Source organism: Trypanosoma brucei, chromosome 5 (genome assembly GCF_000002445.2).
Source record: "Trypanosoma brucei brucei TREU927 chromosome 5, complete sequence".
Classification (NCBI taxonomy): domain Eukaryota; phylum Euglenozoa; class Kinetoplastea; order Trypanosomatida; family Trypanosomatidae; genus Trypanosoma; species Trypanosoma brucei.
Window position 1 is genome coordinate 1,451,998 of NC_007278.1, and position 16,821 is coordinate 1,468,818.

General features: G+C 39.7%; 1 protein-coding gene and 5 pseudogenes across 1 annotated transcript, besides 10 other annotated features; all 6 read right to left on the minus strand.

The window, feature by feature from the left end:
• Positions 1-6,531: part of a sequence feature (sequence corresponds to BAC RPCI93-26C7) that runs on past the window's edge.
• Positions 477-498: a sequence feature (AT_rich).
• Tb927.5.4830 lies at positions 1,438-2,943 on the minus strand (annotated as a pseudogene).
• Positions 4,206-4,265: a microsatellite.
• Positions 4,462-4,558: a sequence feature (AT_rich).
• On the minus strand, positions 4,527-5,984 carry Tb927.5.4840 (variant surface glycoprotein (VSG, atypical), putative; the record flags this gene model as incomplete). The annotated part of the gene is made up of 1 exon (XM_840045.1): positions 4,527-5,984. The coding sequence occupies one exon, from the start codon at positions 5,982-5,984 to the stop codon at positions 4,527-4,529; it is 1,458 nt and encodes a 485-aa protein (XP_845138.1).
• Positions 6,532-16,821: part of a sequence feature (sequence corresponds to BAC RPCI93-25P15) that runs on past the window's edge.
• Positions 6,940-6,970: a sequence feature (AT_rich).
• On the minus strand, positions 7,879-9,400 carry Tb927.5.4850 (annotated as a pseudogene).
• On the minus strand, positions 9,745-10,839 carry Tb927.5.4860 (annotated as a pseudogene).
• Positions 9,792-9,821: a sequence feature (AT_rich).
• Positions 11,170-11,200: a microsatellite.
• Positions 11,218-11,260: a sequence feature (AT_rich).
• On the minus strand, positions 11,474-12,830 carry Tb927.5.4870 (annotated as a pseudogene).
• Positions 13,352-13,377: a microsatellite.
• Tb927.5.4880 lies at positions 14,689-16,235 on the minus strand (annotated as a pseudogene).

A 16,821-nucleotide genomic window follows, 5' to 3' on the forward strand; every position in this document is an offset into this window, starting at 1 on the left:
CACCTATATCTACAACATTTATTATGTATTGGTTTCACTGCACTCTATAATTTGTTTGCTTACAGCTACCGTTCAGCTTCTGATTAACAATGTAACGTTAGTGTTACTGACGTACAATGTCGATATTTTTTTCTTCCTGCAATCAATTTGTGTCGTTTTCTAGAAATTCTGGTTTCCATTGTTTAATTACGGTCCATAAAGTTATTTCGTTGCCGCTTCTTCTGTGTTAATCCATGCTGTTAGCTATAAATAAGAGACACATCCTATTTTAATTGCTTGTGCTCTTTAAACGGCTTTGACGTCTCGCCAATACAGAAATACGGGAATGGAAGAATATCACCAGTGACTCTCTCTACTTCATAGAGTTCTTCAATTGCCTCATCTATGTTATATCTAAATCAACTTCCTCGCTGTTTATGCTTCTTTTTATATCGCTGGTAACATAATAGCAGTCCAAATTTTAAAATAATCCTCGCAATAATATTATAAATATTTTTACAGATGCTAGCACTATTTACTTTGTTTGATAAAAAATACATTGACATAACTTCAACTGTAAACAATACCGTTCCAATACAGCTGCTTCTTATGGGTTTTCTGCAAATCTAGATATTAGAATTCACAATTAAATTAAAAACTACATTTACTATTGCTATCTCTTCCATAGCATATATATTCACTTTTAGTATAATAAGTGGCATTATCTGTTACTGTTTCATGTTATTTTGTGTTACGACGTCTTGTGGCCTATCTTTTCATTACATATTTATCATTTTTTTATTTTTTTCTCTCCATTCTTCCGCAGATGACGTAGAAATTCAATTTGGCTACTAAAGAGGACTCTTTCTATTCCTCATTGTCCTCTTTCTCATTGCATTGCGCATGACGGTGACCATTTTCATGTTTGTGATTGAAACTTGAAATCTTCAAAATTTCTTCGCTTTATGTTTCTCCTTCTGCGTTCCATTTTATAATATAACTTTTCTTTGATGTTTTGTTTAATTAAACCCCCACTTACTTACTTCAATTTCACCCTTGTCGTTGCCTTCAGTTTTTCTATTTGTCTACTAATTCAGTTACCAAAATTTTGTTATTATAATATTCGTATATACACACTCACAAAACTCTCCTATCATTAGCATTACTATTATAATATTACAATAACTAATGTTTATAAATAACCAAAATAAGAAGATAAACCAAGATGGAAAAATTTTAGAATAGCACTCATTTTCATACCATATTACCGTGCTGCTCTACACCGATAAGTTACTTTCATGCCAAAATGTAGTTCTTAATCTATTCAAAATTTCACTAATTTTCACATTTTCATCAAAGGGTCTTAAGTTGTATCAAATTTTAGGAAAATTTAGCAAATTATCTCAAAGTATAAAATTTGATACAGTTGGGTAAAAATCTTTAAAAAATTCAAAATCATTAAAATCCTACAAAGCTTATAAATGCAGCAGCCATACTCAGGGCTAAATTCTTACTGACCAGAAAACTGGAATCCTGAAACTTGCCTTCAATCCAGCCGCAAACTGCCTTCCTTCTGTGTGGAATATCGCCAATCACAGCTTCACAGTCTGTCTGGTTCTGAAAGCTGCTGCACACAGGTTTGGCAGTATTACCCCCGTCCTTGCTTTCTCCTGTTTTGTCTGCTGCATCTGATTTGACGTCTGATTCGGGTGCTGTTTTTGTTGCTGCTTCTGCTGGCTTTTGGTAACGCTTGCTGCTAAAGAAAGAAAAGGCCAGCCCCGCTTCTGGTGTGTTTGCAATCTGTTCTATATTTTTGGTTTCCGCCTTGCCAGCCACTTTGTACGTCACTTTGGGATGCGTTAATGTTTTTAAAAAGTTTTCTGTGAGTGGTTTGCTGTCATTTCCGAATATATCTGCGACGCGTTTTTGTAGTTTTTTCTTGTCTTCTTGTTTTTCTGGGTCTAGGATGCCTGGGGGATAAATTAAAAGTTGCGCTGCTATTTTAAGCATGCCTGGATCTTCAGCAAGCTCCTTGGGGCTAGATGTCGAGACCGCTGTTGGTTGCGCCGGCTACACGGTTCTGGCGTTGCACAACGCTGCTGTTAGGTTGTCGAGAAAGCCATCTTTTTTGTCTTGCAATTTGGGTTTTGTAGCGCAGGTCGTTCCGCCTGCTGTTCCGTCGAATAAACTCGTCGCTGTGTATTCCTTGTCGTCGTCAAATTTGAGGTCCGCGCCGATGCCGTTGACTACGCTTTTTCTTGGCTGCGCGCCTGTTGCGCAGTCTTTTGCTGTATTTTGCGTCATGCTGGCAGTGTTGCCGTCGCCCGCCGCTAGCGCTATAATGGTTGGCGTCCTGTGCGTGAAGAATGTGTCTGGTGCCGCTTTGATTTGTTTAGCTGTCCTTAGTTGTTGGCTTTCCAGCTTTAGCGCCGGCGTTCGGTCCTCTGTGCTGTCGCATTCACTTCCTCGGCTTGGGGGCTGGTTTAAAGTTATTGTGCATTTTCCTGTGCTTGTCCCACCAGTTAGCGTTCAGTCATTGTGCGCGAATGTTACAGACTTTTTGGCTGGTTCGCTTTTCCGTCGCATCTTCAACGCAGCTGCTATAAGATCTAACCTGACCGACAACTGTTTTAGCGCCTCCCTGCTTGCTACAATTTTTTGCCTGTTTGCCTCCTGTGCTCTGGCTGTCTTGGCTTTGGCGAGTCGCTCCAGCGCGAGGTATCCTTTTTCTTTGGCGCCGTCGTCGACGGCGGCCACTGCTAGCGCGTATTTTTCACTTTCGGCGCTCATGGCGTCTGTTGCTTTTTGTGCCGCTATTATGTTTCCTTCAAAGTGCTGTTTTAGTTGCGCCATGTAAACTTTTTCGGTGCAAATGTCAGTTACCGCTGTAAAAGCTGATTGTTCATCTTGGGCGCCGCAGACTACTGCAATGAGCATTGTCGCAAACGCCGCCCTGGTACACATTGAAGGCTGGTGGATAGCCGTATAGCTTTGGCTAGTTTTTTCTACCTTTTTTTATTACTCAGTTCCGGTGGCCTAAAATACACAAGTTTTGACGGCATTCGGTTCATTAATACTTGCAGTATCTAGGACGTTGTCTTTTAGAAGTTGTTGTGGTCGCCGGCTTTGGCGAGTTTGCATCATTTAATCTGATAACGCTGTTGTTTTAAGCATTCGCCATGTTGTATTTGTCAGCCGGTTGGGGTCCCTGTTCAAATTTTCTGTGAGTGAAATACTTAAAATGCTACATCTGCGCTTGTTCTGGAATGCTCTCGCTTCATAAAGCAAGGAAGGCGCTCTTTGTGCCTCCATTGTGGGCTGTACATTGTCATTTAGATGTCTGATAATCCAAATTAGCATCCATTTAAAATACGCTAATTTACCTTTAATGTGGGGTATAAATTTTCCGTTGGTTTAGTGTCATTTATTCCTTTCTTATTTGTTTATTCAACTTTTTTACAACTCTATATATCTAAAATATTTAGAATTTACAGTCCTCACTATATTATATCATTTGTAAATCTCCTGTTCTTGTTTTAACTTGAAATAACCTGGAAAGTTGTTGTTTCTCCTGTGTATGACTCCTCTGCTTGTTCTTTCTATTATTTTGTGCGCTTGTATCTCGGTGGCGGTAAATACTGGGTCATATCGTCGGTTAAAGCTCTTTTTTCTGCTTTTTCTCTTCTTATCCGCGCTGATAATTGTGGTTCTGAGATTCACTTTATATGAATCACAAATTCTTGAAACAGCATTAGTGTCTGACCAGTACACTAATAAGAAAATAGTGCAATATCTTTTCTGCCTTCGCGCTAGTCACAAACATTCTCTTCCGCGTTACATTCGCGATTATTTATTCTTTTCGTCCTTTTCTTTACTAAAGCGTTTGTCGACATCTTCTTCTGCTTGTTATTACAGCAAAAACATATAAACTCCACTTTTTACGTACATTGGGCTCCATCCCCCATCATTGTTCACTAAATCACTTACTCATTCATACACACGTCATCATATTTGTGTTGGCGCATGTGCATCTTCAAATCGTCTTCCTCTGCCCTATTTCCTCTATTAATATTCCTTCTTATTTCTCATCTCCTTTCACTTATTCACTCACTTAGCATAATTGTATCCTTTCCACTATTTTAACTGCTTATATTTGTACAGTGTACTTTTCTTTACCATAAACTTTATAATAATATTAGACTATACACACTCACACCACACCCTCCTATTATTATTATTATCATAATCATCATCATTATTATTTTTATTACTGCTCTTATTCTTATATTCGTATATACACACTCACAATACTCCCCTGCCTTTATTACAATCCATAAAATAAACACAATATGAAGACTTTCATAATGAAACTATCTTTTTAACCATATTACCCTGTTATATTACACCCACAGTCCACTTTCGTAAAAAATTTCGTATCTTCATTTTCTTTTTTAACAATTTGAAGGTTTTTATCGAAAAGTGTTAAAATACATTAAATTGTTTCTAAATTTTATGAAATTTATAAAAATATCTATTTTGAAAGAAATTTATAAAATTGAGAAAAATTCTAAATATTTTTCATTTGAAGTCAAAAATGCAGGCAAAAGAGGGACCTTATGAATGACAAAAGAATTGCTTTCTGTGGTGTTTGTATTTTTGTCATCATTACCTTCTGTTTCTTGGTTTGCTTTTTCTAGTTGTGCTTTCACATCCTTTTTTAACTCACACTTTTTGGTGTTTCTATCAAATATACAGCCTTTCTCCTTTAGAGTTTCACATTTTCCTTCGTCACCTGTCGCCTCATTGCATAGTTTCTCCTCTGGTGTCGGTTGGGCTGACGAACAGTTGCAAGCATCCGCGGCTGTAGGGATGTTTCTTTGAATGGCTTTGTTGATCGTGTAGTTTGTTTCTAGTTCAGTGAGTAAGGGTAGGTTACTGATCTCAGCAAGTTTCGTCCCCTTCGTAACCCCGTGGGAGTCCTCTGCTAGCGTCATTGTTTTCAGTTTATTCCAGAACATTGTTGTTGGATCTGGGTCTTTGCTGCCGTACAGTTTTTCCATTGCTTGCTCTTTTTCCTGTCCGCTGAAGGGTTTGCTGGCGCCAACGGCTGCTGCAAGCGTGGCGTCAAAGTTGGCAAGGTTTTTCAGGGCATTTTTGTCGGGAAGCTCGATGGTGTTTATTACAAGTGCCGGCTGTGACAATTTGTTGAATGATTTTTCGGCATGCCTTTTCTTAGAATCGCCTTCTGGCCCTGCTAGGCTGCTGAGGTCCGTGAGTTGGGCGTCCGTGCTGCTTAGACTGATGAGCCCCATAGCTACGTGTTTGTTGGCGCCGTAGGTTGCGCTTTCTACCGGGCCGTTGTTGTTGCCGCCGCCGTGTATTTTGCAGCCTTTTGCGTTGGTCGACCATAGGTTGTTTTTGTCTGTTTTGCGTTTGTACCCCCCTGGTCGATGCGCACTTTTGTCTTGCCATCCTGTTGTGTGTCCGAGGTCGGTCGCTTTGCAATTTGCTACCTGCGCCGCGAGTTGGTCGCTTGTGTATAAAGTCCCTGCGTTTTCGTCATCTGCAAAACAACCGTTGGTGTTGGCGTTTGTTGCTTGTCCCGCTATATTCAGATACTCGTAGAGGCCGCGGAGCAAGTAGTTGCTCCGCCTTATAGCTTCTATTGCCAACATTGCGGTTGCTTTAGTAAACTTGGCTGCTTCCTCTGCTGCTGTTCTGTGCAGGGCGGCGCTGATTGCTTGTAGTTGTAGTGCCTCTTGGGCGGTCGAAGCTGCTGCTATTAGTATCCGTACCTTGGCCAAGACGGCTTGGTTCGCCGATAGCTTGTCTGCTGCCGCCGTTAGGCCATCGGCGTGAACCTGCTCCTTGGCCCTGACTTCTGCCGCAATATCGCAAACCTGCTCCAAGCCATTCTTTGTGAGTGCTTTGTCGTTGGCTGCTTTTACCTTCGTCCGGTTCGCTGTACCGCAAAGGAGCAGTATTAGCGCTATCCAGTGGTGCATATGTGTTGTGCCGAAAAAGTAAGCTTTTGATCCACTTGAATGTGCGTGTCTCTGCACCAGTAGTGGCACTGGCTGTGGTTTATGTGACCCTTCCTATCGCTGTGGAATTCACTGAGATATTTGCGGCGGTATTATTCCTGTAGCTTAGCTCTGTTGAGGTGGTGGTGGTTTTTTGGCCTTGATTTCCTGCGTTTCACTTTGTCTGTGTTTGGTCTGTGGCGTGTATATTGTCGTAGGCACCCAGCCTTTTGTAGATTCAGTGCCTACAGATCGGCGTAGTTGTGCAGTAAATGGGTGTGAAGTGGTGCTGTTTTACTAGAGAGTTGTGCTGTATTACCCACAAACATAAAATGAGAAGTGCTACAAGCTGCCCGTCAGTTTGCTTCTGCGAAACCTGGAAATATCCGTTTACAAAATTCTCGGCCATCCTGACTCCTCACCTACCAAATACCCATCTGATTTCCCACCAGATCAACCTTCTATTTCTATAAAACAGTGAGAAACTCCATATATATAAAGTATCTTTCATTTATTGTTTTAATGGATCCTATTTTGTTCTTATTTTCATGCACCACTTTCCGGTGGAATGATAATGAACAGCTGTGGTTTTCATGAGAACATAACGGCTTTCGTACCCGCTCTATATATTGGAGGACTTGACCTGCAGTTCCGATTAAGCAGTGGCCATTTGTGGTTTGTCTGCAATTTATTTAGCTGCTGATATTTCTTTATTCCCTCCATTAAACTAGGATCTTCTTTATTCCTAATATTGAGCGCTGGATAATTGAATGCGGATAATGTTTAGCTTCTCTAAGGTATCTAATAAGAGTTATCTTCCAAGTTATTTTTTGTATCTCATAACTGTCCTTTAACAATTCATATATGTACTATTTTCTGCAATTTCCGCTGGTTTCCTCTTCTTTTCCTTTCCACAGTAATCTATTAGTAATCATAGTTTTAAATTTTTTTATACATAATATTATAATGTTTCCCACAAGTGTTAGCCATTATTACTATATATGAAGAACAGAAGAATTTGACAATACATCACACTCACCCAATCCGTACGACCTCTTTCTTCTTCACCTCTGAACATTAGGATCCTCCATCAGATTAAAAACCACAGCCACAAAAATAATCTACGCTGTGCTATCTATCTATTTTTAAATAAAACACTAGGCATCATTGACTCATACTTCTTTTTTAATGATATATTATTTCACATTCTGTTGTTTCATCTTACATTTTCTTTCCCTCTTCTCCAACAACTTTTATAATCCATACGGGTTACATACGGACTCTATTACGCATCTGCACTTGACTACGGCTCACCCTTAGTGTTTTTCATTACATTATAGTTTATAAAGATTATCAGCTTCATATTTGTGGACGAAACTGTGCATATTTTATTTTCCTCCATGTATTTCTTTTTTTGCGTTGCTTACTAATAATATTACTCGCGCTTTCGCCTTCCAACTTCCTTACTCACCTACTCCAACTGCACTAGCGCCAGTATCTTAGGCACTTCTATCTTTCGTTGTCTGTTTTGTCTTCAGAAGAAATCTTAACATAATATTAGTATACACAAACTCACAACACTCTCCTATAATCATCATTATTGTCATTATATCTATTATTTTAATTACTAATATCCATGAAATAAACAAAATCATCAATAAAGAAAATTGGAATATCACTTATTTTTTATACCCTGTCACCCTGTTGCTTTTCTACTTTGCACCCATAGGCCACCATCATACAAAAATTCGTATTTTAAAAATTTACACTTTTCCAAAAGTGTCAAAACATATCAAAGTGTAGCAAATTTATAAAGTTCTCTCAAAATAGAAAATTTTCATAATTTTCATATAATTGAGCAAAAACACTTAAAATACTAAAATGCCATCAAAATCATAGAGGCAGCAGCAATCAGATCAGATTTCTTTTTGACGTCAAAACTGACATCTTTGCAAGCATTATTCTCCCATTTGCATCCAGTAGCCTCTCCACAATCTTTCTCTAGTTTCTCTTTACATTTCTCCGTTGTTACTGTGGCTCCATCGCCTTCTTGTTTTTCCTGCTCTGCAACCTGCATTTCGCTTGGTTTGCACAATCTGTCTACCTCAGTTTTACCTTTCCATTTGCATTCTGCGGACCTGCACGTGGAATTGGTACGGAGTTTCTCACATTGTGCTTTGACCTCTATTTTTGTTTGTTTAGTCGGCGTTGCCGCTTTGCTAAACGCCACTGCCAAAATTCTGGCGCGGATTATCGCCTGCTCGGCTTCTTCTGCTTTTTCGTCCAGTGCTTTGTTGATCTTTGTGGCTGCCTGTTCGGTTTCGTCCGAAGAAACCAGGTTTGCTGCGAGTGATTCGAACGCCGTTAGCCACGTCAGCTTCTTTGTGCGTTGCCATCTGTCGCTAGGCCTGTGAATTTTATGCACATGCCCTGTTCTGATGACCCCGAGCAGCCGGTTGGTCGAAACGTACCTAGGTAGCCATGTGTGCCGTCTGTGTGAATTAGAGCCTTGATTGTTTTAATCGCAGCTTCAAGTTCTGCCGCCGTTACGGGTGTCTTTGCGCGCTGCGCCGCAGCTTTCGGCTAGTGTTTCGTAGTCTTATTTTTGCGGTGGAGTTGTTCCGGAATTCCCTGCGTTATCCGGTTCTGCCTTTTCCGTGCACGCGCCGTCTATTACCTTGTTGGTTTGGCCCTCTGAGCACAGACAAGCCAGTACTGCGATCGCTGAAGCCGGGTGTGCGCCGGTTCCTGTTGCTGTACAAGCGGCTGCCCTTGTCCCTGATACCGTTTGTCCGAAAGGAACCGTTGCGGGGATGTTGGCTAGGGTTGCTGAGGATGACCCAAGAGTTGCCGTCGTTATGATTTTGTCCGGTGGATTCGTGGTTGGCGCTGCGGTGGAAGGAGGTAAAGTCGGGTATTGGCCTAGTATTTCCTCTGCTGACCTTGCTATTTGTGATACTTCGGCCGCCGCCAGCTACTTTTCTATTTCTGAGAGTTCCGGTGTGGTGGCTTTTTTGACCTTCTGGTTGCCTGCCTCTTTTTTTAGTGCCTCGGCTGCGAGTGCCCAGTCAGCCCAAAACTCTGATTCACCTACCTCTTTTAGCTCGGAAGCTAAAAGCGTTTTCTTGCACTGTTTTGCGGTCTGGTTCCTTGTAGAATTTGGCTTGCCAGTAAGCTAGTGAAAGAGTGAAGTTCAGTTGCTGTATGTAATTATATACTGCCGTTTTGGGTGGGGTTATTGGCGTGACTGAGACGGGCCTTTTTGTTAGCCTTATGAAAGCACACAAGACTGCATATTCTGCTCTGTTTTCGCCATACACCATGTTGCCACTGGTTGCCAGTTTTGGTCCGATAATAAGAAGTAGCGCTAATGCTAGACGGTGCATGGCCGCATACATGGATTTACTGGTGTGGTGATCTTGGAAAGTGGAAAGCAGGGCTGAGGCATAAGATAAAAATAGACAAAGTCACACATGTAGCGTGGCGATATAAAGTATTTCTATTGATGTGTACCTTATACTGAATTAGAAAGGGAAAGTTTCATATAGAATGGCGTTGAAAAAATGCTTCTTTTCCCCTCTTCTGTAATGTAGTTTAACAGTTCGGACAGAATGTACCGTACTTGTTCGAATGGCGCTGATTTTTTCTTTTAATGGCTTATTGACAGTGCGTAACCTGAGAATCATCCATGCAAGGCCGCACAGCTCCTTTTTCGTTCCGTCTTCCGGCTGGGCAGTCATCATAACTTTGCTACCATAAACACTTCTCCTTCTTTTAACGCATCACGACAAATATTTAAATATTCAAAATAAAATTTATCCTCATCTATCACATAAGTTTTAAGTTTTTCAAAATATGTTGTAATTTCCTTCTCTCCACTTCTCTATACCAAGTAATAATTTTCACAAGCAGTTTCGCTTTTTTCTTTCATGCAACAAGCTCCCAAAGAAAATGAATGAATGGAGTCTCTCTAACTTCACTGTTATATAAAAAGAAAAGAAAGGCTCCCCATAATCTAATCCAATCATTCCTCTCCTCAAAAAAAATCGCTCTCCAACAGCTTCTTCCTGAACTGCACTCCATATTAGTAGAGGTTTGTGAATACTCTGCTCTGACCACCACTCCCCACTTCCCTTTAGTAATTCTCAAAAACTATAATCAAATATCTTAAAAGCCCATACTCTGGCTATTAAACCACCACCACTAAGATAAGATTTTCCACTAGGAGGTGATTTTAGAAAATGAGTTAACTTTTTATCCTCTTCTTTTCTGTAACCTACATTAAAAAATCAATAACATCTATCTGTAAATGCTCTTTGTGATCTGAGTTCATAAGCAAATCCAACTGAGGAGCATAACATTCTGATATTGTCATGAATATAATAGGGGAAATTTTCTTCTCTTTTACTATATCTTCTCCACTAAACTTCTCTTTGCTTTCTGCAGTATTTTGTATAAAATATTCCACAGCAGTTTCATATTTATCTCTATCAGAAGCAATAGCATCAGAACCATCTACAGTTATAACAATGTCCTTATCACTTGCATTCTGCTTTTCTAAAAATTACATAACCCATCTAATTCTTCTAAGATGGATATACAAATCTTTCATTACAATTGTAATAAATTCAACATGGCTTAGTTTACCTTTCAAAATGAGCCTACACTATTCTTGAGTTGCATGAGTTTGAACTACAACCACAAAGACTTTAGGATTTCTAGTAAAATTCTCCGTCATATCTGCGTTGTTATTTGTTTCGTCATTAAGAAGAGATAGTGAGTCTAAACACACTGAATGCAACTGTAATGGTAAAGTTCTCGAGATAAGAAACTTAATGTCACAATTTAACCTAAAAGATTCAAGTGGGTTATAAAAAATTTAATAAAACCTTAAGAAAGGAAACAAGTTGTGACACTACTGTTCTTTGATAAGTAAATTGTGTTTACATAAATAAGTAATTCCTCGTTTTTTATGACATATCTGTCTGTGTGTGTATATTCTGTGTCTTCAGCTTGTAGTTTGGAACTTATCTACAGCAGCTATAAAAGTCAGTTACACTCAATGCGCCATTTCCATTGTTATAAGTGCTTCTGTTTTGAAAAACAGTTTGATTCATACCATCTCTTTTATTATAATATTCTTATATATACACTCAAGACACTTTCCTATTATTATTATTTATTATTATTGCTATTATAACCCTACCTAATATGCATAAAATAATTTAAATAAACTAAATTAGAAAATTCAAATATTACGCATTTCTCATACCATATTACTCTGCTACTTTGCATCCATAGGCTAATTTCATACCAAAAATACTAAAATTCATTATCTTGATAATTTTTAAGGTTTAATCAAAAAGAGTTAAAACATATCAAATTTTATGAAGTTTATAAAATTCTTTCAAATATAAAAGTTTCATAAGTTCCTCAAGATTTATAAAAAAACATTTATGAATTTCTAATTTCTAAAACTCTACCATACTTACAAAAGCAACAGCCATACTTAGAGCCAATTGTTTATTTCCAAGAAAAGTGGAAGAGTGGAAACCAGGAGTTACTGGGCCAGTGCCTTCGACATAGGTAATCCATCCACAAAAGGCTTTCTTCCCTTGGAGAATCGGGCCAGTTATTTTGGCGCAATCCTCAGGGGTCTGTGTGGCAGAGCACTTATCTGTTGCTCCTGCGGCTCCATCTCCTGTACCTTGGGTTTTCTGTTCTTGTCCATCTTTAGGTTTGCATAAATCCCCTTCGGTCTTTTTTTGCCATTCCATTTGCATTTATTGCTTGCTGCACAGGTCGGGTTTGTTTTTTGGGTTAAGCAGACTGAACCTGGTGTTCGCTTGGTTTCGGTTGGCGTCTCTACATTCTTCATTTCTGTTGGTATTGGGGTGTATAGTAAGGCCGCTGCTGTTGTGTTTATTAGTTTGATCTTTGCTGCTACCATATCAAGCTTGTTTGCTGCTTTCTTCTGGGAGTCGAACGCGGCTGCTGCGGCCTTGAGGGCTTATTTCCATTTTAACGTTGCATCTTCGCCTGTGATTTGTTCCTTGCTGAATTTAGCGCACCGTCCTGCGTTACCGTCCATGCGTCTTCGTTTGGCGAACTCTGGCAATCCAGGCAGCAACCAAGGCCTGCGTTTGCGTCGGTATTCGCGCCCGCACAAAGGCAAAGTAGTGTCCCGTACAGACTGTCGGTCGCACCTTCGCCTGGGGTGTTGGCACCGGCCGAACCCTTGCCGCAGAATGTCTGCCTGTCGCTGCCGCTCTTGATCTGCCCGGTTTGGCCGGCCTTGCCGTAAAGCGCCTCTGTTTGCTTTCGTTTTATGGCTTCCCCTTTTAGCTCTACCAGGTTGCCGCTGGCGCTGGCCTGAAGAGCCAGGGCTTCTTCTAGGAGGTATTTTACCTGTTGTTTTAAATTTTCATTGCGTCTGTGCTTTTCCCAGTCGCCGAGAGCTTTTCTTTCTGGGTCTGTTGCCGGTAGGTTTGCTACGCGTTTCCATTGCTCCCAGTGGTCTGCGTAGTACTTTGTTTCTCCTTGATGCTGGTCGCGGATGGTATCCCAGGGCTTTTCTTTGTTTTTTTCAACAGTTGTCCGAATGTTGTCATCGAGGAGTGTAAAGTTCATGGCAGTGAGGGTCTTGATAATCTGGTTTATTTCCGGCGGCGCCTCCAAATCTTTTGCTGCCGCTTTGGCGAACTGAATTAAGCTGCAGACTGCAGCGAAGTCCGCTGCGTTTTCCCCTTTGGTTACTGCCGCGTCAGCAGTTAAAACTTTTTCGTATAACACTGCTATTAAAACGCAACAGAAAACACTTAAACCCATGCCGCGTCTTATTGAAAGTCGATCTAGTGGCAAGTGTTTCTCTAAAAAATGGTGTCGAAGGATTCAACGGGTGTTGCTGTGATGCCTGCCCTGTTGGAAATATCGATGACGTTAACAATTACCGCCACGTTGGCTGTACAATTGAAAGGCTTAAAAAATTATTGTGAATATCGCAGTCTTCAAACAAACAGTCTCTCTCGTTTCACTATTGGTACAAACAAAAATAAATCACATTTCTCAAGCACAACTGCGAAAAAAATACTAAAATAAAAGTTATTTTTTAAACTCTCATAAAATACCAAATTATGGTGTTTCTGAATGATTTCTTATAAATGGGGATAAATGAAAAACTAATTATAAAATTTGAATTTTCACTCTGAATAATAGAGTGTCTCCTATGATCAGCTTGCGTAAAGTTTCATTTCAACATAGAAACACATGGAAGTTGTGAAAATTATGAAAAAAGTTCGATATAAACTTTGTTTTTCAAAAGGTTCAACTTTTAATTCTAAGTTTCTTTAATATATATATATATATATATATATATGGATAGATTTTTGTATCTATTTCCGCTTTTAAAAACTATTGTTCATTCCTTATTGAGAATAACGTACACTTTTCTATAACAGACAATCTAAATCTTATGTTTTGTTCTTATTCATATTTGGCGGAAATTTTCTACTACATGCTTGCACAATAAATATGTCACATTGCTGTTCTTCACTGACGCAATTTCTCGCCTTCTTCTGGAGGGCGTCATCTCTATTTTTATGCCGCTTGTGCTTTTACCTTGGCAATTTTTGTTCTAACCTCAATCTCTATCTGGTATGGTTAACCTTTATTTGTTCAGAAAAGTTTGCTTGGCTCTTATATTTATATTAAGTCCCCGTAGCTTGTAAGCATTTTACGTCCTCAGCCATATTCTAATATGAAGCCAGCGGAGGCCCACTCGAACATCTTTTCAGCTTATATAAAGTCTCTCTAACGAATTGTATATGTGCTATTTCAATTAGTTTCCGGTTTTTTTATTACTTTTATGTATACAGTTATCCATTGTTGTCCCCGTTTATGATGTTCTTTTCCAGATAATATTGTTGCAACAAGTGTTGGCGCTTATTACTATATCTAACAAAAACAAAAGACTTAAACACCACCTCACACTTATCAAACCCCTTTTTTCTCGTACTCCTGCTCCTTTTTTGCAGTTGAACATTATAATATGTTATCAGATTAAAATTACAGTTACAATCATTGAGGAGGCATCATCCATGCATTTTCGAGTGAAATATAGCAAAACATGTCAACCAATTCCTAAAGTATTATCATTTTTGTCATGTGTACTTGCATATATTTTTGATTGATTACATTTTTTAGTTACGTCTTTTCGTGCACTATTGCCGCTGGTGCAGATAACATAGCAAATTGATTTGTCATGTACACTGGACTATGTCTCACCCTCATTGGCCCCTCCCATCATATCATTGTAAATAAAACTGTGCGTATTTTATCTTATTAATTTTTTTGGGTTTGTGAATTTTTTTAAATATTCTCCGTGCACTCGCATTCCCATTTACTAAATTTATCTTGGTGAACCTCTGCGTTTAATCAAGTGCCTCTATTGTTTCAGTATATTTGGTATTCACACACCAAATTCTTATAATGATACTACAACTATAACCCTAAATCACTAATAAAATGCATAAAATAATCAAGAATAACCAAATTACAATATCACTAACTTTTTATGCTATATCACCATGCTGCTTTATATGCGGCATTCATATGAAAGTTACATATTTTTTTAATTTTCACAAATTTCATAGAATTGAGCAACAATCCTTAGGATGCTAAAATGATAAAATGCTACCAAGCTCCGAAATCTTAAGAAATTCAAGAAAATTTCTTATTTACGAGGAAACTGGACTATTTGCGAGGTTCGCTCTCCCACTTACATTCCGGATATTTACAGTCTTTTTGCTCTTTTCCTTCGCACTTGGAGTCATTTTTCCAATCATTTCCTACTGTTTTGTCTGCTTCTTTTTGTGCTTTTCCCCTTTCTCTCTCAGTACACATTTTGGTCTATCTTTTATGTTGGCATCGTATTTGCAGTTTTTGTCATCATTGCACTTTTCGGCGTCTGTTTTTTCGTTGCAAGTTTTCTCTATTGATTTTACTTCTTTTTTGCCATTTTTATGTTCATGGCTTTCACTTTTAGTTTGTTGTTTTCAGCTTGTTGCAAGAAAATTTGGGATTTATATGCGTTGATTTTGTAACTGAGATATTGAATCAGTTTCTTCGGTGTGTTAAGTTCAGCCACAGTGTCGGCCTCAGATTTTTCTGCCTGTTGTTTATCTATTGGTGTATTTTGTATAGTGATCCACAACTTTTTTAGGTTGGGGCCAGCATCTCCTGCCATTCTTTTGAATGTCCCTTCCGCCTTCTGGTCCGCCGGGTCGTCATTCTTCGCAAGCCTGCTTTGCACTGCCAGCTCCGCTTTTATTGGCTTTATCAGGCTTTCGGTCGCTATGGTGTTGATGAGGTCCTATTGCGTTTCCTCAGCCTGTGCCGGTTGTCTGTTTTCTAGATTGTTGAGCAAATGATGGGCTAAGTTGATTATCTTTTTGTTGCCGATCGGTTTTGTCTGTGGCGTCTTCCCGACGCCGTGGACTAGTAGTGCCGCATTGCCGTCTGCTGTGAATTTTAATATAACGGCCATGGTTTTTTGTTTGTCTGGATTGAATTTGTGTTACCGGTGTTCCTGGCTGCGGTGGGTACACATTTGTTGTCTTCTGTGTTTGTTGCTGCTAGGTTTGGTCGTACGCGCGTCAGCTCTGAAAACCATGCAGGTATTATTTTTGTGTTGCTGATTTTGGTTACCGCTGCCGTCAGCGGTGACAGTTTGACTGTGCATCGACTTAGGATCGCGTCATCTGCTGCTGTGCTGGCTGCTGTTTGAGTGTTTAGGCACCGGCCACTGCTTGACTGTGCGTCCAGAAGGCTTTTCAGAGTTTGCTCGATGTGGCCGGGACGGGTCGACGCTACCGCCGCCGCTTCAATATTTTGGAGTGTGTCACTTACCACCCCGTTTAGGCTTGCTGTGAGGCCGCTTATCGCTGTGGAAGTTACAACACTGAGTGCAAGGGTTGCATTGGTGTCGCCTACTGTTGCTGCTCTTGAAAGCGGTGCTATTGCCAACGTAAGCGATGTTTGACCTTTTTTGGTTTCTTGTAGTGCGATCCAGGTTACTCTACTTGGCGCTTTCGCTGGGTTCGCTGTAAAGGTACAGGCCTTTGTCTACGCTGCATAGCCGCTGGGGTTGCTGCCTCCGTCTGTTAGTTTTGTCAGTGGGCTGAGCAACGTTACAGCAACCGCTAAGCGTACAGATTCTATTTGAATAGCCGTTTTTGAATGTTCTAGTATGCCTATCTCTAATATTCCCTCCCTCTTTTTTCTTCCTTTACTTTCGCGATGCTATTTTCTTTTATTGCCATTTTTCAGCTTGAAAAAGGCTACGGATTTGGTTCTGTGCCGTCTTTCCTGCGACTACAGTTTTTCCTGTCTCGATTCTTGCTCTAGCGTCCTGTTTTTTAGCTGGTGGCGAAGGACACTTCGCTACTGTTCGCTGTAGTTAGGTTAGCAATCGTATTTTCTAGTTTTTGGCACAAATGTAATGCATATTTGGCCATTATCTATTAAACCTTCTCTGCATTATTGCCACCGTTGCAATAATACCCCAAATTTAACCTTCGAATCCTCAGCGTTTTCTAAGTTTAATATTTAACATTAAAGTACCCCATTATATAAAAAATCAGAGTCACTACCATCATCTCCTCTGTATCATCTATCCATTGTTGTGTAAAAATGGCACATCATTGTTTGCTCCTGATGTATCATTGTTCGCTGGGCTTCCACCTAGTCTGTCATTTCGTTGAAAAGTTTCATCTTTCCTTTTTCCTCTGGTATCGCCGCTTCTATATATAACGAATACATT